Source organism: Muscardinus avellanarius (assembly GCF_963383645.1).
Source record: "Muscardinus avellanarius genome assembly, chromosome: 1".
NCBI lineage: Eukaryota > Metazoa > Chordata > Mammalia > Rodentia > Gliridae > Muscardinus > Muscardinus avellanarius.
Window position 1 is genome coordinate 5183658 of NC_137786.1, and position 21004 is coordinate 5204661.

A 21004-nucleotide genomic window follows, 5' to 3' on the forward strand; every position below is an offset into this window, starting at 1 on the left:
AAAGAGCTGAGATACTAGGAAGAAATTGCTTGTTCTGAATTCCAGTCTCCAGGTCCCGAGCAGTGACTTCTGGCTGCTGCGAGGGTTGCAGACACTCTAGGAGGCTCTGCTCCATCTCTGAAGGAGTTGGGCCTGGCGCAGGCTGGTGGCTAAGGCCCTTCCCCTAAGGATTCTGAGGGTAGCTTTGCGCAGGCAGGTGGCCCTGCCCTGTCTCCTGCTTTTTAATGAGGCCGGTGGCAGCATAGATGTGCCCTGTGCATCTCAAGTAAGAAGTAGTGCTAATTTAAAAGCACTGATACTGTTTTTATAAAACCGATTCACAGTTACTTTTTTAAGAAAGCAAAAGCTTTGGAGCGACTCAATCCCCCATCCAGAAATAGCCAGGATACAGTTAGGTGACTGACTATAGAGATGTCTCTTTCTTTCTGAGCTTATGTGTCGATGGACACATGGATCAATCAAAATAAAAACTTTAGTTATCTTTATTTAAAATTTGGTAAATTATTAATTTTGCTTAGAAGCAAGACGTGCAACTTCAGACAGAAATTACTAGTTTCTAAATGATGTTGCTAACTCCAAGAACATGAAAACCTTAAGTGGCTGAGTGTAAAAAATGATTTTTGTGAAGTGCGGACTTTGCTTGCTGCCCTCTGGCTGGGAAGTCAGCCCTTTTAGCATCTTCCCACTGCCAGCTTGCTTTCTTCTATTCCGTGTGGCCTGAGGTAAGCATTCGTGTTGTGCTCTGCAGCACCGCCCTGAGCCCTCGCTGAGTCGCCTGTCCCCAGAACTTGGTATGTGTGCCGCCCAGCTGCCGCACCCCGTGCCCCACATGGAGGACCTGCCACGGGCAGCTGAGGGTCTCGCAAGGTTCTTGGCTGGAAAGCAGCCAGGTGGGCTCTCGACGCCTGCGCAGTCATGGCTCTGGAAGATCCTGCCACGCGCTTCTGTGAGGAAGCCACATCTGCAGCTGAGGCGTGTGTGTTCTGTACCCAGACCTCCCTCTCCCCTCAGCACCTTTCTGGGACTCTCGGGAGCTGCCAGGTTCTCAGGTGGCCCACATTCCTCGGGGATTGTTGAGGTTGGTGCCCTGCGTTTGTATCGCATTCTGGGCTGTACTCCGCTTTGTGGGGCCGGCCTGCCTCTGAGGCGATGCAGCGGCCCCTGGTAGTGACCCGCCTCGCAGCGCTGCGACTTGGCCAGTGTGCTTTCCTTGCTCCGCGACTAGCCTGGAGCGTCTTCACCCTGCCTGCTCTTGGAGCCACTGGCAGCCTGTGTGTATTGAATGGGTAGGTTTTTCAGAAGAGCTGTCGGGCAGTTTTTCCGGAAGCCTTCCGTGCTTGCCGCGTGCCTGTCTACACTGACCTTGTGAGCGTACTCTTACGGAGCCCTTCCACCTTACCCCCGAGCCCCTCTTTGTGCAGGAGCTGCAGGTCTCTTGTGTCTTGGGCTGACGTTTCCCGGGGCCTGCTGGCTCCAGGTAGTGGAGAGTGAGGTTTGGAGCGGTTGCTGGCTGCTCTTATTGGGCCCGGACTCTGGGCCCCGAGTTACTTTGGCTTCTGAGGCCTCCATTCTCTTGGTGCCCAGCTCTGGAGCCACCGGGTTTCCTTGGAAGTTGTGGTCTCTGCCCTGTAGAGAGGGGACCAACCGGCTCTCAGGCCCTGGCACTCAGGTGGCTGCTGCTTCCCCCCAGTTTGCCCTCCCTGGTGCCTGTGTGGGCAGGGCCACCTGCCTGCGCAAAGCTACCCTCAGAATCCTTAGGGGAAGGGCCTTAGCCACCAGCCTGCGCCAGGCCCAACTCCTTCAGAGATGGAGCAGAGCCTCCTAGAGTGTCTGCAACCCTCGCAGCAGCCAGAAGTCACTGCTCGGGACCTGGAGACTGGAATTCAGAACAAGCAATTTCTTCCTAGTATCTCAGCTCTTTGGGCAATTCCCTTTCTGCTTTACACTCTCAGTGTGAAATGAAAGGCCATAGACTCAGACCAGCTCTGCACCCCAGCTGCACCCAGGAAGCAGCGGGAGGCACCACGTGAAGAGAGAGGAGAGTAGGCCTGGCTAGGCATGGGCAGGGCTCCCACCACCAGCTGAGGACGGAGGGGCCACCTGTGCAGGGAGGCGCCTGAGTTGTGGCCACCTTCCTGCCGTAGCCTTCAATTCCAATGGATCCTAAAGGGTCCTTTTTACTCCTAACAATTACAAAAGCTACGGTTCATTCCTCATTCCAACCTCGGCACCTTCCCAGTCGGTTCTCACGGCCCCACCCTCTGGTCCTCTCAGAACTATGACCTGCCTCTGGTGCCACAGACCCTGGACAGCCCTCCTGCTCTCCTCCAGGGGTAGCCTGCCACTATACTTCACAATTTCTTTACATTTTTCTTTCTTTGCAAGCCATGTAGTTTCCTCTCTCGTGTTTTTGGCTGTCATTTCGTAGGTACCTTCAATTTTTTAAAATCCGTGCTGCCTAAAGTTAGACGATGTCTACTATCAAGATACTCCACTGCGCTGCACACGACTAACAGGTCTGCCAGTCCAAGTTCTTGCTTTGTCTCCCTGCTCCTGTGTGGTTGCTTCTCCTTCTTGTCCCAGCCCCAGCTTTTCAGGAGGCTGTCCCTGGCCACGCCTCCTGAAGGTAGCCTGCCATGGCCGTGGGCCACCACACTGGACTTCTCTGTGCTGCCTTTTTGGTCGTCTTGGTTATTTACTTATTGGCCACCGGGGCGACCCCCTTTCAGTAGAAACGGGACAAGGTGGGCCTGTGTGAGCTGTCCTGCTCGTGCCTGCGCCCTCACTGTCGGAAGATGACTGCTGTTCAGCTCCGCCATAATACCTGGCAGGAGTGAGAACATCTGCTTTCAGCCATGTTGGCCTTCTGGCCTGCAGGTGGTTTCTCTCGTCCTATCTTGATTTCTCTTCTTTCTTTCTTGATTTTTGGTAGTTTCCCAGTCCTTTGGGTTGTTCTTTTTCCTCCTCTTGATTCTCACCTCAGTGGGCCCTAGCTCGTTGGGTGCAGAAGGGCGGGTGCTACCCCTGTGCCCCTGCCTGCCAGCTGTGGGACTGATGGCAGATTCTGAGACTGGGCTGAGTGCAGGCTGAATGGTAGCAGAGGTTATTCAGGTCTCATTGGTGATGTGTGTCACCCTGAGTCTGGACAGAGCAGGCAGGTGGCACTTGTTAGCTGGGAGGAATGCTGATGTGACGTCATTGTTGGTGAAGGCTGACATTTCTTTCCATAGCTTTAATGCAGCTGTAGAGGCCCTCTTCAGACAGCTCTTTGGATGAAGAGCCAGCCCGGAGAGATGCCGGTGCTGGGCACCCCTCTACACAGTCTTCTGCTTTGGAGGCAGATTCTTGGGATTGTGGGATCAATTTCAGGGTCTTTGCTTGGCAGGTGGGATGGGGCTTGTGCTACCCTCAGCTAACTTTCTAAACAGTGCCCTGAGGTGGCACTGGAACCAGAACCTTAGAGCTTAGGGGCTTTTGGCTTGCTGGTCCAAGAGCCCAAAGGACAGTGTGCTCTGTGGTCAGGACCTGCAGGACGTGGGGGCGCAGCCAGAGGGGGTGCCACACTGGCTCGGCTTCAGTGTAGGGGCCATGGAGACAGGTCTGGAAAGTCGAAGACAGGCGCACTGGTGCCTACTCTGTGACCCTTAGGTGAGTGGTAGCTCTTTTTCTGGTCATGATTATAAGTGGAGTAATGTACTCACTGAAGAAAATTTGGGAAACACGGAAAAGCTAAACTCAATTTTGCAGTTGTTAACATTAGGCCATATTTTGCTCTCCCCTTTGCAGTACTGGAACTTGAACCCAGGGATGATTTTTTAATTTCAAAACAGGGGCTTTCTAAATTACTGCATGCTAACCTTGACCCTGTGATTCTCCTATCTCAGCTTCCCAATTCTGGGATTAGGGGTGCCCACCGCTACACCCAGCTTGTTTTTTTTTTTTTTTAATGCTGTTTAGTTATGTAGTAGATGTATCATTTTGTATTTGTCTGTTAAAATCTAACTGTAGACAGTCATTTCCTCCTGGCATTGAAAAGCTCTTTTAAACAATTTTAAACATTGTATAATTTTACAGAATTGTTGTATTTATAACTTCTCTCTGTGGAAGGACCACTTATATGCCAGGTCCCTCTTGGGGTGTTCCTGGGTGTGGCCCAGCTTGGGGCAGGAACTCAAGTTGAGCTGCCCAGCTCTGGGCTTACGTCCTGGCTGTGTGGTCTTGGGCCAGTCACATCCTGTAATGAAGGCAGAAAATATTCTCTACTCTTAAGAACTATTCTGGAAGGCTAATGTTTTTAGATTCTGCCACATTTTTATACATTGTTGCCCAAGCAGTATTCCTAGCTTATCTGTCCTCCAGTGTAAGCATATCTGGAAGAGTAACATTTTATTTTATTTTAACATTTTATTTTAATTTAAACATGCTTTAGCTAGCTGGGTGTGATAGGAGGCTGATAGAATAATCTCTGGTTTAAGGCTATCCTCAACAAGTTAGCGAGGCCCTCTGTAATTTAATGAGACCTTGTTTGAAAATAAATAAAGTGGGGCTGGTGTGTAGGCTAGAGGTAGAATGACCTGGGCTTCCATTCCCAGTACCATAAACACACACACACACACACACACACACACACACACACACACCCCAAAAACAAAAACAAAAAAACCCCCGGAAAAATGTAGAATCTGGCTATTTGAGCTAGCAAGCAAGGCTCGGGACCCTGGCTTTCAGTGGTAGCTCTGCAGGTTCACAGCGGGCATGGTGTCCTCAGAGCAGCCCAGAGGCGGCCTGTGTGGTCAGTAACCACGCTGTAGTGGCCAGCAGCTGGGTGGTTGGAGGCCCTGAGATGGCAGAGTGGCTGAATGGAGGGCCTTCTTGGCTTCTCCTGACCTCAGCCACTCCCCTGGCTGTGGGCTTCTGCACAGTGCCTGTGGTCCCCAGCTGCAGTCTGAGTTCCTGCAGACACCAGAGTGTTAGGAGACTGAGCCCTTAGAGGACCCAGGGTGTTTTTTGCCCTGAACAGGGTGTTTTTTGGTTGAGGGTGTGCTAAACAAGGTGGGCGCCAGTGCGTGAGCGGCTTTCCTGCTCCTACAGGGTGGTTAGTGATGGTTCTCAATAGTGTTAACTCCTTGTGTGACTGTTGGAACACGGGTTTGTGAGGGGCTGGGGCAGGCTTCATTCTAGCCTGGTGCCTTAGCAGAGTTCTCTCTGTAGAGACCACCTTCACAGGCACTGTCTTAGCTAGTGCTAAGTTTGACTGCCATGTTAAACACTTTGTCATGGATTTGTTGCCGTAAACCTCTGGAGAGGAAGAGAAGCCTGCTGTGCTTCTCTGTCCTCCGCGCGAGCCCAGGGTCGTTGCTAGGGGTTGGCAGTGCGCTTGAGTTTGCTCTGCTAGGGTGAAAGAGTGTCCTCTCTGCTCCCCTGCACGCACAGATGCGCCTCTGCTTACCTCAGGTTAGGCTCTGGGAGGCTCTCAGACACCCACCTGCTCTAGGCTCCATGTGACTGGCTCAGGAGGAATCAGGGAAGAGAGGAGGCTCGTTTTCACAGGGAGCTGAATTTGTGTGGACCAGGGTTCAGATCCTGTCCCAGCTACAGAGCTCTTTTCTGCTGGCTGCTTTGGGTCGGCTGGTTGCCTTGGCCTTTCTAACCTGAGCTGGCCTCTGGTCCAGGAAGCCCTGCTGTTCCTCCAGGAACAGCCCCTTCTCTCTAGAGCTTAGGTGTCACCCTCCCTTACCACTGGCGCTCTAGTTCACACTTGAATGCCTGTGCCTGCAGCTCTGTTCAGAGCCCTGTGTAAGGAAGACTGATGCAGAGGTCCGGGGGGGGGGGCAAGGCTTCTCCACAGCTGCCAGTAGGCGCTCCAGAAGTATGGCTTCCCATGTTCTGCTCGTCTTCCTTCCACTTGTTAGCCTAGGTTAAAAAATGCTTGAAGGCCTGATTCAAGGTTTCCTAAGTTGTGCAAATACTCGTCTTAAATCCTAATTAAAAATATGTAAAATGATATGTAATTAAGTAATTGACTGCATCAGTAAAGGGCCGCTCGAAAGAGGGCCATCCCCCTCAGAATAGTGGAAGAGACTCGGCCATTCCCTCCTGGGTGACCCTACTTGTCATGTGATTGCAGCCCAGTCTTCTAGTTAGCAGGGAGGTAACCTTAATCCAAGCCTGTCTGCAGCATCGTGGAGTGTGAGTCAGTGCTGCAGAGATAGCATCAAAAAGCACATGAAATCCAGAGGACTGCAGTAGCTAACTAGATATGTCTTTACCAAGACATTCTTCCTGGCAAAACTGAATCGAGGGAACTTCCTTTTTCAGAAACCAAAAGCTTTGACGGAAGAGCTGGAAGAGGAGAGAGGATAATAGTTGACAACAGTTTCTGGTATTCCTGTCCTACATCAGGAAAGACAGGAGCTGAAGTCACACACAGTCCATAAAACCACTTCTTCCCTGGTATTTGGAATTCATTAGACCCATGGGAGAATGTTAAACTGAGGCAGGGGAGTGAAGGGCGTGCAGAGCTCCGGACAGCAGCGCTACTTGGTCACCGAGTGGGATGGGGGCAGTACCTGTCCTTCAGACGCAGCCCCCCCATGTTCAGTGGCCGTGGGTCAGAGCTTCTCCAGCTTACTGGGCTCACAAAAATTACTCAGTGCCCCTCTGGGATCTTCCTTCTTTAAATGAATAGACAAAAACAATATTTTTATGTATCTGTATTTTGTTTTGGTACCCCTGCTTGGAGAAGTGGCATTGCCCACTTCGGGAACTCTTTGAGAGTGTACTCATTCCTCCTCCTCCTCCTCTTCTTCCTCCTCTTCTTCTTTTCATTTTGCTATACTGGGATGGAACTCAGAGTCATTCTACCTCTGAGCTATACCTCCAGTCCTGTTTTTATTTGAAACAGGGTCTCACTGAGTTGCAAAGGGCCTCACTAAGTAGCTGAGGCTGGCCATGAACTGCGATTCTCCTGTCTCAGCCTCCCAGATGCTGGGATGACACGTGTGCCCACCAGGCCTGGCTGCACCCATTCTTCCTGGTGTTTCTTTTCTCTGAAGAAAGCAGTGTATGAAGCCTGACCTTTGACCTTCGGTTTGCTTAGAAGAAACCACTGAGTCCAAGGTCGATGGGAACTACCTGAACAGGCAAGGTCCCTGGACCCACCCAGGGCTGAGTCATGCACCGTTTGGTGTACCTTGCAGTTAGGTAGATGGTCCTTGCTTCAGGGCTGTGGGCCCTGCCTCTGTGGTCTTCCCTGCTACAGTGCAGCCGCCTGCTGAGCCTTACTGGGTTGAGTGCAAAGAAGCCACCTTTGAAAATCTAAATATTGTGCTTGGGGCCTGGGAGTGGGCGGGGCCTGGTCTCTTCTGAGGGGAAAGAAGCAGGCAGAGAAGCCAGGAGGAGGGGGGGGGCTGCATTAACCCCCCAGCCTTCAGAGCCAACCAGTCCTTTCAGGCCTTGATTCTGTTGTAGACAGTTGGGAACCACTTAATCCTATGAGCGCAGCTTCCAGGGATGAAAACTGTCCTCCCAGGAAAGCTCCTTTGCTTTCTTTAAAGGCTGGATTAGTGATGAAGTGCTTTAGCTTGGTTCCCTAACTGTGTGATTCCTTTTTTGTTCTTAAAATAGCTCCGTGATTTGGAATTTTAAAGTATTTACAGTGAAGGCAAAACATATACCAAGATTCTAGAACATTGCTGATCTTGATGTTTGGCACTAGAATAGAACAGAAACTTGTGACATTTACGAAATTTATTGAGATTGTGAGAAGTCACTCTGCTTTTCAAATAGGCTTGCACTCTTAAGGAAGTGACCATAAATGAAGACTGTCGTTTCCCTTTCTATTTTTAGTATTAAGTACACTAGAAAATAGCGCTTCTCATTTGTTCTCTAAAATGTAAACTTCACCCAAACACTCTGGCCCAGGGTTTCCATCCGTCTTCAAGCACCCCGTAGTGCTCTACTCAGTTTGCTGTGCTCTGGCGCGCCAGCCTGAGAGCCACGCTGACTCAGTCAGTGTTGACCAGGCCTGTGTGGCGGGGGCCATCGATGGTGCCCCTGGATTTTGCTTCTCGGAAAGGAGCCCCTCGAGGCTTGCTGCCTCAGATCTGGGTGCTCACCCTTTTCTGCACAACGAGGACCAAGTTGGTGACCGAAGCTAGGGTGGGAGAGGAAGCCACCGCAGCTCACTGGGAAGAGCTCCTGGCAGGGCGCGTGCCGCTGGCTTCTGCAGCTGGCCTGCGGTGCTGTGCCCTGGTCCCCTACAGAGACCCCTCTGCGTTGGTGTGGCAGAGAGGTCTCCCGGTCACTCGGCCTCAGCTCAGAGTGGGCCACAGGTCCAGATGAGGTTCTGTTGCCGAAACAGGGCTCTCGCCCGCCTTCTTGTGCTTCTACTCCGCACCCAACACCTCCCTCTGGGCCACCCGGGTGTCCTTTTTCCAGGGGCCCTGAGCAGCAGTCAGTACTCTGGGACCCGGGGAGTGGGGGATGGCCTACGAGCATGTGTGAACTCTGCCTTTGTGGAAAACCTAGGAAAGTCCTCCCAGGCCTGCTGGCTACCTGCGGCTCCAGAGGCCAATTGGCCCGGCCGGCCCCAGAGCTAGTGCTGTGTCTGCCCACTTAGCTTCTCTGTACACAGGGCAGAGGCAGCATCCCACGCCTCCTGCTGGCTCTGAGCTAGCTCTGCGGCCGTCTCAGTGGAGTTGATTTCTGTGGTGGTCCCAGCATGGTGATATCTTTGTTTGGAGACTGAACTTTAGCGAGCCACATTGAAGTTGAGCTCTACAAGACACTGACACCTGGATTGTCTGCAGAGGAAGAGATGTTCATGTAGTTTGCAAGCAGATGTGAAGTACGTGATGATGTGAGGAGAAGAAACCAGTTCCTTTTGTTGCTGAATAGAAATGATCAAAACTTTTCATTGACATAGCTCCGTGAAAACCTTAGAGAAGTGAGTGTGTGGGTGCATCAGTGTCACATGGTGACTGGTAGTTGGCCTCTGTGTCCCTAGCATTGTGGGCTCAGCCAACTCCAGACTGAAAATAATTCAGAAAAATCAAATGTGTCTTTAAAATGCACAGACATTTTTCTTGCCATTACTTCTCAGATGAGGCAACAGCCCAGAAGAGTTTATCTCAGATGAGGTTAAACAGCTGTGTACACAGCATTGTATTAGGTATGACAAGCAGGTAGTCTAGAGATGACCTAAACTCTGTGGGAAGATGTGTGTGGGTTATATGCAAACACCATGGCAGTCATGTCGGGGACTTGGGCCTCTATGAGCCTTGGTGTCCCCGGGGGTCCTGGAACCCATGCTCTGATACCCAGGGACAGCCCCTTGTCATGACCTTATATGCTGTTTCCTCAGATTGTAAAAGCTGCTAGTATTGAATAAAATAATTGCAAATATTTTCTGCTAGCAAATCAGGTTATCCAGTACAGGGTACAATGGCATTTCAGAATGTTAAGTTTGATGTCCCTTTTTAGGCATCATATATCAGCAGGGACAAGGTCTTGAGTACAGTCTTGCAGCAGAACCAAGCTGGTTCAGCACACATAGCTGCTCACCATGAGCAGGGCACCCCATGGGCACTGGGCATCGGGCTCACTGTGACCAGGCTTTGCTGTGGGCACTGGGCATTAGGCAGTGAGCAGGCGAGTGTGTTCCGTCCCTCCTGGGCACAGGTGGCCCCTGCCTGCCAGCACACGGCTGCCAGGGAAGGTTGTGGCCCCGTGCGGGCGTGGCTGGATTGCTCCCATCCCACAGTCCTCCTCTGCTGGGCTCCTGGTCTTGCCTTGCTGCCTGATCGCCACTGGTCATCCGAGGTTCCACCGAGAGCTGTGCTAGACAGCCAGGGACTCTAGACCTGCCCAGAGGTGACCGCGATGGTAACTGGACTTCCTGTGCCTATCCCTGACAGTGGTGTCAGGAGCCATCACACCCTTAGCCCTGTGGTGTCTTGGTGGCCCTGCTCGCCTGGGGAAAGGCCATGGGGCTCGGGCAGAGCCCTTGTCCAGCTCCCTCATTTGCGATGCGGTGGCAGGGGAGTCCCCAGCAGCTACCATGCCATTGTAAAAACACAGAACACAGCTCTTGGTGACTCCTACTATTCGTTACACAGTTGTTAATATTAAGATTCCGGGTAGGTGTGGTGATCATCACAGCTTACTCATAGACACAGTGCTGGAATCGGCAAGCCCCTGGGTTCTACTGGGCACCAGTTCTTGCCCTGGGCAGGTGGGCAGCCACCTGCTCAGACCTCCCTGTGGCCGGGGGCATTTGGTGTGGAGTGCAGCTCCCTGTGTGCTCTCCTCGCTGGAGTCTCGGAGCCTCACAGTAGGCACCTGAGGCCTGCCCGCAGGAGAGTCTTTTACACTGCTGCTGCTTCAGACACTCCCACCCTAAACGAAGGTTGACAGTCATTCTGCTCCGCCAGTGGGCACCTGGAGTGACATTGTGGCATAGTGGAATGTAATGCCCTCTTTAAGTGATGTGTGCGCATGTGCTGGGAATCAGATCCAGGAGCGTTCTGTCTCTGAGCTACGCCCTGGACCTTTGTATTTTTTAGTTTGAAATAGGGTTTTGCTAAGTGGCTGAGGGTCTTACTATGTGGCTAACGCTGGCCTGGACCCTGTGCACCTCTTGTCTCAGCCTCCCAAGTACTAGGATTACAAATGTGTGCCCCCTTGCCTGCCTCACACGGTGGGATCTAGGTAGATTTTAGCATACTAGCTTCGGTGTTCTTCCTTGACTCGGGGCCAGTTATTTCGATATTCTAAGCCTAAGTCTTTATTAGCATGTCTCTGGATTCCTATTCTTGTCCTTCACATTAGCACTGTGGGGCTAGGAGACGGAGCAGTGCGGCTGCTGTTGGCACAGCTGGCTGCCTGCTCACTTGCTCTCACAGAGCCTCGCCCGCGCTGCCTCCCATCCCCAGACACCTTCCTAGCTGGGAAGGGTGCCTCTGGCCCTGCGCACGTGGCCGACGGAGCAGTGCTGCCAACAGTCCTGGGTGGCAGGAGTTGGTAAAGCCTCGGACTTGAGCCTGGCCTCTGAGCTGATGAGAGAGATGAGTGCCTAGATGGGGTTGGTTCTCAGTAATCATGGAAAAGATAGAAGCTCTACTCCAGAGACTTTGCAGTTTGGTACATATTTTGGGGAAAAATACTTTGTTTTAATGTTGTATGAGTATTCCTCTTTTGGATTATTAAAAATGACTGTGGCTGTCTGCATTGGATTATGCTCAGGGCCAGCTAGGTTTCCTTTTTTCAGTTAAATTTGTCGAAGTTAGGTACCTGTGGTGGTATAATTGTGGGCGTACAGGGAGTTAAGTTCCCATTACAAGAGTTGTGTGTGCTGTTGGTAGTTGGATTGGATTTCAGATCTGAGGTGTGTGGAGTGGTGACTTCAAATGATTTTTTCAGGAATGGGAGTGGTGCTCTAGGTGAGACCATCAAAGGTAACCTTAAGTCAGAGTCAAACTGTAAAATAATATGTCATGGCCACTTATAACTTAGCTTAAACAGGTTCTATTAAAAAGTTGTCTCTACTTGGCCACACCGTTTTTCCAGCTATTCAGCTGACCACACTTTTTTTTTGTATTTTATTATTTGTTAATCAAACTTAGAATGGAAGCAGTGGTTTGATTTGTTATAATTTCTAGGAGTGGCTTCCTCGCCTCCCCCTTCCTAATCAACCCCAGAAGGCAAAGGGGTTGGCAGCACTCTCCTGCCCCCCCCCGACTGCCCGCCACCGCCCCAGGAGGCTCTGAAGAGGGTGGCAGAGGCAGAGGCGCCCCGTGGCGTGTGCGGTGCCTCTGTTCTCTCCTCACCCTGCCTCGGCACCTAGGGCTGCCCCTCACAAGGCTCGTCCCCTCCTTGCTGGAGTCCTGGGCTGAGTACCGGAGTGTTGAGTGAGACTGTGTTGCACCTCTGGGGTCTCTCTCTGGCTCTGTAATGAGATGTTGGTGGATTAAGCAACAGATTTAGCAGTGGCAGCTTCTGCTGCTGAGATGGGGCTCTGGGGATATGTGTGCCTCTTTCCTTTAGTTTTACATCAAAACGGGGTACAGAGTATCAGAAAAATCCACACACACAACTCTTGCTGTCCTCCCCACCGCCCCTAACACTCACCCTGCCAGTGGAATTAGCGATTTTGTCAATGTTCATGGCATCATTTCTACTGTGTGTTCTTTATGACATTGTCTGCCCCCTTCCCTGGTCCCTCTGAGTCATCCTCCAGAGTCTGCTCGTGTGTCTGACGCTGCCCTTATTTCTGCATCCCTCTCTAGTGTTCACATATGAGAGAGAACAGACATCTACTCATTCTTTTGGACTGTGTGTACTCACTTCATATAGTATTCTCCAGTTTCATCCATTTTCCTGAAAGTGGAGTACTTTTTTTCTTTCTTATGGTTGAATAAAATTCCACCGTGGGTGTATACAGTGCTGAGACCCGTCCGTCTGTGGATGGGTACCCCGGCTGGGCCCATGGTTGGCTGAGTCGTGCTGCCATGAGTGAGATGTGTGTCCCTGCTTCTCAGCCAGCCTCGCTCCTCAGTGTGAGGCGAGGGAGGTGCCCTGGAGCTCGGGCGCCATGCTGGGCTGCATCCATTGAAACACAGAGTGCAATTTCCTCATTTTTTTTAAATGCAAATTTGCTCAAAAGATTCTTTTGAATGTCTTTAAAGGCCATTCACAATAAATTGTGAATTTATTGATATATGTTATTGACACAATTCACTGTGCTAATCTGTGGTGCCTGAATCATGTATCACAGAGCTTTCATTTCAGTATATATATTTTCAGGGGAGAAAAGATGCTGGGTTTTAAGTTGGCCAGAAATAAGTTTTCATGTCATACTGACCTAGCAGAATGGAGAGCATGGTTCTGTTCATTGTAACTCAAGTGTATTTTCTCTTCTATCCACTAGACTTCATGAGGAAATAATTGACTTTTATAACTTCATGTCCCCTTGTCCTGAAGAAGCAGCCATGAGAAGGGAGGTGGTAAAACGGATCGAAACTGTGGTCAAAGACCTCTGGCCAACAGCTGAGGTAGGTATCTTCTCCCCCTGACCTAGTGACCCCGTGCGAGTCACTAGCCCAGAGCCCGTGGTTGTCAGGGCCCCTTGGGGTGCTCTGAGGTCCCCAGGACTCAGCCCTGGGACGGGCGGGCCCGTGTCCCCCTTGCGCCTGCTGAGTCACTAGCTCCAGAGCCTTCCGGAAGGGCCCTGCCTGGAACGCTCAAGCATGAAGGGTTTGGAATGGTGTGATGGTTCTTGTTTTACGTCCACCTTAAGGTTAGGGATTTTGTTCTCATCTCCACCCGCCCGCTGTCCTCCCACCACCCTCAGTGCCCTAGGAGAGTGCAGCCCTGGTACCCTAGCTGTGAGTTTGAGGAATTACTAGAAGGTTTGAAGCTGGCTGAAAAGTCCTCAGCTTTGAGTTGATATGTCTTTGTGGGCTTGCTTTAAAAGGGACTTTTCTGGTTGGTTGTATGGTTTCCACTCCCCTTTCCCTGCCAACTTCCAAGATGGCTTTTAGTGGTTTCCCAGATGTGTGGTGAGGCCCTTTTGTTAGTAGACGTGATGGCAGGTGGTGTGTGGGGGGGCGCCTGCTTGAACTGTGCATGTTTTAAGACACCCCGCTTTCTTTCAGGTGCAGATATTTGGCAGCTTTAGCACAGGTCTCTATCTCCCAACGAGGTGAGTACTGCCGCACCGCACAGGTTGGCGTGATGCCTGCTGGGCGCGGTGTAGGGTGCCAGCTGAAGGGCCCTAAGTAGCCCTTTTGCCATCACTCTGAGGCTGGAAGTGCCAGCTGAAGTGAAAGTTTGGGAGCCCAAGGGAAACTGGCAGAAACTAAGAGATTTAATTTGGTGTTATGGTAATGAATTGGCTGCTGCACAGTGTTCCTCTTTTACTTAATTTGTTGGGGAACAGAAACATTGGACACCAGCAACAGAAAGAAGACATCTTCTTCTGCTGTGACAGTGCCACAGACTGGGTTAATCATAAACAAAGAGCTGGGCATGGTGGTACATGCCTGCAACCCCAGCATGCGAGGCTGAGATAGGATTATAGGCTTAAGGACAGCCTCAGCAAGCTAATGAGACCCTGACTCCAGACAATGTAAGAACAGGCTGGGAGCGTAGCTCAGAGGTAGGATGCTTCTGGGTCAGTTCCAGTATTTAAAAAAAAAGAGGTGCTTTGGCTTAATGGTTCTGGAGGCTGTAAAGCCCCAGATTAAGATTCGATTGGTGAGAGCCAAGGAAAGGGGCCAAGTTCCTCCTTCTATAAGTGACTTGCTGCTGATGATACTATAATCCATTCATGAGAGTCCTGAGACCTAACCACCTCTGAGCGCTGATGCGGTGGTGGCCACTGGGTGTGAGTTTTAGAGGGAACTTTCAAACCGCAGCACTGACTGTGGCGTAAACGAGTAGAGTGTGCTCTGCTGACGTTAGGGAGCATGCTTTTTGAAAAAGTGATTTTTAGGAAGTGTAAATGAAGATTGAAGTAAAGTTCTATTTGAATAGTATCTTTGAGGGTATTTATTTACTTTGGACTGGAGATTGAACCTCCAAGCTGTATACCCAACCATTTTTATAATTTTTTTTATGTTGAAACAGGATCTCTCTAACTTACAAAGGGCCTCATTAAGTTGCTGAGTCTGGCCGCAAACCTGGGATCCTCCTGTCTCAGCCGCCCAGGTACTGGGATTACAAGCCTGTTGGTTTGAGATTGTGAGGATTTTTATATGTTAGAAAATAATATATATACTTGTAATATACTTGTAATAATATATACACTTGTAATCCCAGCATTTGGGAGATCAAGACAGGAGGATCATGATTCGAAGACAGCCTCATCTACTTGGTGAGGCCATTTGTAACTAAGTGAGACCCTGTTTCAAAAAAATAAAAGATAGGGCTGGGGGTGTTGCTTGAAGGTAGAATGCCCCTGGGCTCCATCCCCAGTACTGAAAACAAAAGAAAATAATATAAAGTTTACATCCTGAAGTTCTAGTATTTTCTCATTAAGGACTCTTGATATAAAATGGGTTTCAAGCCTGTCATCTCCTCAGTGTCAATCTACTGTGGGTTCGCACTTGGCGGCTGAGAGGCTGTGGTGTGCAGGATTGGGGGCTGGCCTTGGAGGACAGTGAGCAGGTTGGAGGTGCACAGAGACCCCAGGCCAGCAAGCTCGGCCCCTCACAGATAGCAGAGGGGATAGCGCTGGCAGACACGCAGCAGCTTGGCTTGGTGGAGCCATCTTTTTATCCTGCTCCTGGGGGAACTGGTGCTGTTGGAAAAAATCTTTTAATCTTTTTGCTCCACCTTTCTAGCAGATAGTTGATAAACTGTGCTCTGTCTCCCTGAGGGAGCATGCCTGTGCCCAACGGGGCAGTGTCAGGGTCCTCTGGGCGGCCGTGGCAGCTCGCTGTGGCGTCCTGTGGTGTGGTGGGCAGTGGCTGACATGCGCTTTTTCTTCTGTCCAGTGACATAGATCTGGTGGTCTTTGGAAAATGGGAGCGCCCCCCTTTACAGCTGTTGGAGCAAGCCCTGCGGAAGCACAACGTGGCGGAGCCGTGTTCCATCAAAGTCCTTGACAAGGCCACTGTGAGTGTCGGGGCCTGACCCTCGCTGGCTGCCTCGGGGTTACCTGCTTGGGGGGGGTCCACGTGCAGCTTATTGGCTGTGGTTTTGGCGATTCTCTGCTGCTGATGGAAGCACCACCAGGCTTTGTGAGGCCTTTGGGTGTTGTTGGCGCTCCAGGGCCTGGCTGTAGCTGAGCAAGGAGAGGAGAGCAGTGTCTGAAGGCAGGTGCTGCGTGCAGCGTGCCCATGCTGGAGTGTGTGGCTCAGCGACCAGGCCCTGGCGCCATTCATGGTTATACCATGAGAAAAGATGGCTCTTTGCTAAGTTACACTCATGAAAGGAAAACCTAGCCACTCTTGCTGCTAAGAAATGCCTGGATGGGTCAGCCGGGCGTGGTGGCGCATGCTTGTAATTCCCAAGCTTGGGAGGCAGAGACAGGAGGATCACTCAGGTTTGAAGCCAGTTGTGCTGTCTTATGAGACCCTGTTTTCAAATAAAAAGTATAAAATAGGTTTTGGAGTGTAGCCCAGAGGTAGAAGGGCTTCCAGGAACCCCAGTACCACCAAAAAAAAAAAAAAAAAAAAAAAATTCCCAGGTGGGAAGCTCCGACCCGGGGCAGGAGTTGGAAGATGAGCGTGCTTCTCGTGTGTGCTTGCTAGGTTTATAGCGCCTGAGGATTAGAAGTAGCTCAGGCCCTATTGTGGTCACGTGTCTGTTATGTGGCACATTACTACCCAGCTCTGGTGTTAACCAGCCCCATAGTTGGAGCTCACGTCCTCGGAGCATTGGGCAGCTTGTCAGAAATAGGGAAAGCGCCTCATGCCACTGCCCATGATGAGGCGAGAAGCCGTGCCACTGTCTCCAGTGTGCTCTGTCAGGGGCAGGGACTTCAGATTATAGACGGAGAGTCAGGTGGACGTCTGGACTGGCCTTCGTCTGAGATGGAATGTTCTGGAGGGCAGACGTGACTCGCATTGCCGCTCTCAGTGCTTGGGCCCCTGGCTGCAGTGCCACAGCATCTCAGGTGCTGAGAGCTTTCCCTCTGCTCACCCTGCTCTTGTCTTGGCTCAACACCCTCCCATGAAGGCTTGGGCTGGGGGCCCACAGTGATGGCTCTGTTAAGGTCAAATCTGTCTGTGTTGGACAGGCACCCCCAAACAAATACCGTAGTGTTACTACTCATTTCCAGAATTTGTTGATATGTGTGTTAATGTTTTTCAAAAACCCTACTAACAGAAGCAGGTGGGGGGCGTCGCCAGGCACACATGGCACGGCTGTCTTTGGGGCTCACCTGTGGCCAGGCCCTGCCTTGGCTGCTTCCTTCCCTCAGACACTGCGCCCTCGCTGCTCTCCTTCCTGGTGAGTCAGCCGATGGGTAGAGCAGGGGCAGCACCTCCGGAGCTGGCACCATGGTGCCCTGTGTCTCAAGGCTGCTGAGGCCAGCTCCTCGAAGGCCCCGGCTCTTCTCCAAAGTCTGCTGCCCATCACTAAGCCACTCTTTGAATAAGAAGGAAAACTGAAACTTCTGCATAACTTGGTAAATATTTTAACTGGACTGTATAAGATGCTGTATATTAAAGCACAATTTTTAAAATTAAATCTTTACAGGTGCCAATAATAAAACTCACAGATCAGGAGACTGAAGTGAAAGTCGACATCAGCTTTAACATGGAGACTGGTGTCCGGGCAGCAGAGTTCATCAAGAATTACATGAAGGTACACAGTACAGACAAGGGCTTGGGGCTTCGCTGGGGGTCATTGCTTCTGTAGCTGTTAAAAACCCCACCGTAGGAGGCACGAGCAATGTCGGCCGCACACCAAAATCATTTCTCCCACGTTAGGGTTTCAGAGATGCTCTAAAGGACACAGTTGGTTTTCAGAGTTGCTTTCTTGAGTAATCATCTCCTACAGTTGGATGATCTCAGGGGCTTGGTGGAATGGTCTTGTGGTTACTACAAGTGCCTTTGCATGTGGCTCTGTGTGCTGCCTTTGTAAGCCTGTTGAAGTCAGGAAGTGGCTCAGCTGGAGTCGCTGTGGTGGAGGCCTGGTGTGCCCAGTGAGCCCCTCCAGGCTCCTCCAGCCACCCTCCAACCTGCTCCACGCGGAGCAAAGGGCCCGTTTGGCCTCCCCCAGTGCCTTTGCACCTGGAGTGCCTGGTCCCTCTGAAATTGGTTCTTGGGCCCCTAAAGTTTAGGGTAAGAGGACCTGGGGGGCCTTTCTTCTCTCTCATGAGATTTGCTTTCAGAAATGTCTCTTTAAGCTGGGTGTGATGACACACGGTTGTAATCCCAGCATTGGGGAGGCTGAGACAGGAGGATTGTGGTTTGTGGACAGCCTCAGCTACTTACTTAGTGAGGCTCTTTGCAAGTCAGTGAGACACTGTTTCAAAATAAAGAATAAAAAAGAGGGCTGGGGGTGTAGCTCAGAGGTAGAATACCCCTGGGTTCCATCCCCAGTACCGCCAAAAAAAAAAAAAAAAAAAAATGTCTAAGTGTAATAACTAATCCATCTTTTTTTTTTTTTCTTGGAATTTACAGAAATATTCATTGCTGCCTTACTTGATTTTAGTGTTGAAACAGTTCCTCCTGCAGAGGGACCTGAATGAAGTTTTTACAGGTGGAATTAGCTCATACAGCCTGATTTTAATGGCCATCAGCTTTCTGCAGGTATGTCTGTGTTTTCCTCGAGGCCTGTCAAGGGTAGGCAGGCAGGCTCCTGATGCCTTCCTCCCCAGTTGAGCTGGCTTGGGCTGTGGCTGTGACCCCCCCCCCACACACACACACATACACGCAGGGCTCCTTTCCTGTTGGTCCTTGCGGCTCGTTTTGAAGCTGGCTTACTGTCTGCATGCAGGGCGCTCCTCTGGTTCTGGAGCTCAAGTGATACCTGTCTGAGCTCAGAGAAATCAGAGAAACATGCTTTATGTTGAGAAAATGTTCCTTCCATTATGCACGGCTTCTACTGAAAAGATTCTCTTTTAGAGTAAAGTTGGGTATGATGCATGGGGAGAAAACTTAAGAGGGAGCCTCTTGAGGTTGATGAAACATCAGGATTTTGTCTTCAGTACACACAGTCCTCCTTTTGTTGGGCACCGTGATCAGCGTCAGTGCCAAATGCTGTGATGTAGCCGTAGCTGGACCTCTGAATTTTTTTACTGGGGTTCCTGGAAACCCTTCTCCGGGCTACACTCCCAGACCTATTTTTTTTATACTTTTTAAAAAATTTAGAAACAGGGTCTCTTAAGCCAGCGAGGCTGGCTTCGAACCTGCGTGATCCTCCTGGCTCTGCCTCCCAAGCGCGGGGATTACAAGCATGTGCCACCACGCCTGGCTGGACCTCTGATTTTTAACGAGAAGTAGTTGCTTAAGTTAAACATTAGTTTTTCTACGTACATTTTCTCGCGCGTCCTCTGCTCCTTAGGGAGTCTACCTGTGCATGCCTCAGCCACTCGTTTGGTGTCTGCCATGCATCTGGTGAGTGTCCTCAGATCTGGTGCTTTCCCCTAGTGCTGGTGGCCTGTAGCAGGACATGGCCTCCACTGCGCGGCCTGCCGTGGCGGTCCTTGCGGAAGGTGCCCTGCTGTCCTCAGTTCTCGCCTGCGCCCTGGCCTCCGCTTCCCCCGGGATGTGGCCCTTCTCCCATCCACTGGACAGTATGAACTAAGCACGGCCTCTGTTCTCGCCTTCTTCACTCCAGATTTGAGTCATTTCTGCAGCTTGTGCCAACAGCTTAGCTTGTTACACTGCGCCTCCCATGTGCAGGGCTTAGTCGTGCCTCCTGAGGTGTGTGCGGGCCGAGTCCCGGGCCACACAAGCGTTGCTGGGTTACTCTCCCTTCCGTATGCCTGTGCCCTTCCCACGCCCCGAGCCTGTCCTGCCTCAGGACTGGGTCTGCTGTAGCACCCAAGTCCGCTTCCCAGCTTACGGAGGGAGGAGCCTGAACCCTGTGTGGGGCTGGCCCTCCACAAGGATTGAGGAGGGGAGCAGAGGGGAGGCGAGAACATGGCGGCTTCACTTGTACCGGGAAGTATGCAGTCCTCAGAAGCCAGCTTGCAGCTGCAGCTTCTCACTTGCTGCGGAGGTCTCTGAGGTGTTTCGGGGGTCCTCACTCACTGCACCCCACCAGCCTAAGGCCCGCAGGCATGGCCCTCCTTGGCTAGGTTGGCTGCCCAGTAGGAGTTTCTGTGTAGATGATGGTATTGAGTCTGCACAGCCCTACAGGGTTCTGTGCCACGCGTGACTCCTGAGAGCTGGGCCAATGGCTGGTGCGACCTACAGGCTGGACGTCAGTGTGCGTTCACATGTGCAACAGTGGCTGTGGGCAGCTCAGAACGTCACGTGGGAGTCGTCGGTGGACGGAGGCTTTGACACAGAGGCCTCTCTTGCTGGGAGGAGATGCAGTACTGAGCCAGGCTGGTGCTAACCTGCACATCGCGGTGTGTGTGTGTGTGTGTGTGTGTGTGTGTGTGTGCTGCAAACTCACTATCTCTGGGTTAAATGTATGCTTTTCACACCAGGGTTTTGTGTGATACCTGTTACCGTTCAGTCTGATACTGCCACCTATTGGTTATCTTCAGAAAGATGACATTTAAATGACTGGAATCTATAAAATTGCACCTGTCATCCCAGTGACTAATTATACAGAGTGGGGTCAATATCCCGTATTTGGCAGTGTGGTTAATCAGATGTCTGTGTTTGTGGGAGTTGCTGTCTGGCTTGCCGGTTTCAGAACTGGGAGCACAGGAGACATTAGGTCAGGATGCTTTCTTTCCTAGAACATGGTTTATCGACAGCGATGGCCAGGCTCCGTGCAGCGCCTCATGGTCCTGGGAGCTGCTGGGGAGCAGCCTCGCGTATGTCCGTGTCCTGCCTTACAGCAGGACGAGTCCATGCCAACGGTGTCTGCGTTGCTCTTACAGTTGCATCCAAGAATTGATGCCCGGAGAGCGGATGAAAACCTTGGAATGCTTCTTGTAGAATTCTTTGAACTCTATGGAAGAAATTTTAATTACTTGAAAACTGGCATTAGAATAAAAGAAGGAGGTGCCTATATCGCCAAAGAAGAGATCATGAAAGCCATGACGAGCGGGTACAGACCGTCGATGCTGTGCATTGAGGACCCCCTGCTGCCTGGTAAGGCGCTGCGCTCCTTGGGAGCATGCACATTGGCAGCTGGCCCTGGGAGCCAGCCTCCCGCGCTGCCGGCTAATGCTGACCCTTTCAGAATCCTCATCTAACTTCTAAATAGCTCCCTCTCTTAAACTGCTTGTATTCTGCAGTCGGTCAGAATTAAGAACAAAAGGTCCCTTATTTTGCCTTCAGATGCAGGGGTGTCACATACGCACCGAAGCCCCTTACTTTTCAGAAGCACGCGGCACAGCAGAGCACTGTGTGCCAGGAGCTCCCCG

At 51.2% G+C, this 21004-nt stretch overlaps 1 protein-coding gene across 2 annotated transcripts in view; it reads left to right on the plus strand.

The window, feature by feature from the left end:
• The window catches only part of TENT4A (terminal nucleotidyltransferase 4A), a gene marked incomplete at both ends in the record, with an annotated part of 40210 nt that overhangs the window by 9148 nt on the left and 10058 nt on the right, over positions 1-21004 (plus strand). For both annotated transcript variants that reach the window (XM_080695483.1, XM_080695484.1), the window contains 6 exons: positions 12929-13052; positions 13656-13702; positions 15498-15618; positions 17206-17313; positions 18135-18263; positions 20516-20729. In XM_080695483.1, coding sequence (XP_080551609.1) covers positions 12929-13052; positions 13656-13702; positions 15498-15618; positions 17206-17313; positions 18135-18263; positions 20516-20729 — 743 coding nt within the window. The remainder of the gene's footprint in view (positions 1-12928; positions 13053-13655; positions 13703-15497; positions 15619-17205; positions 17314-18134; positions 18264-20515; positions 20730-21004) is intronic.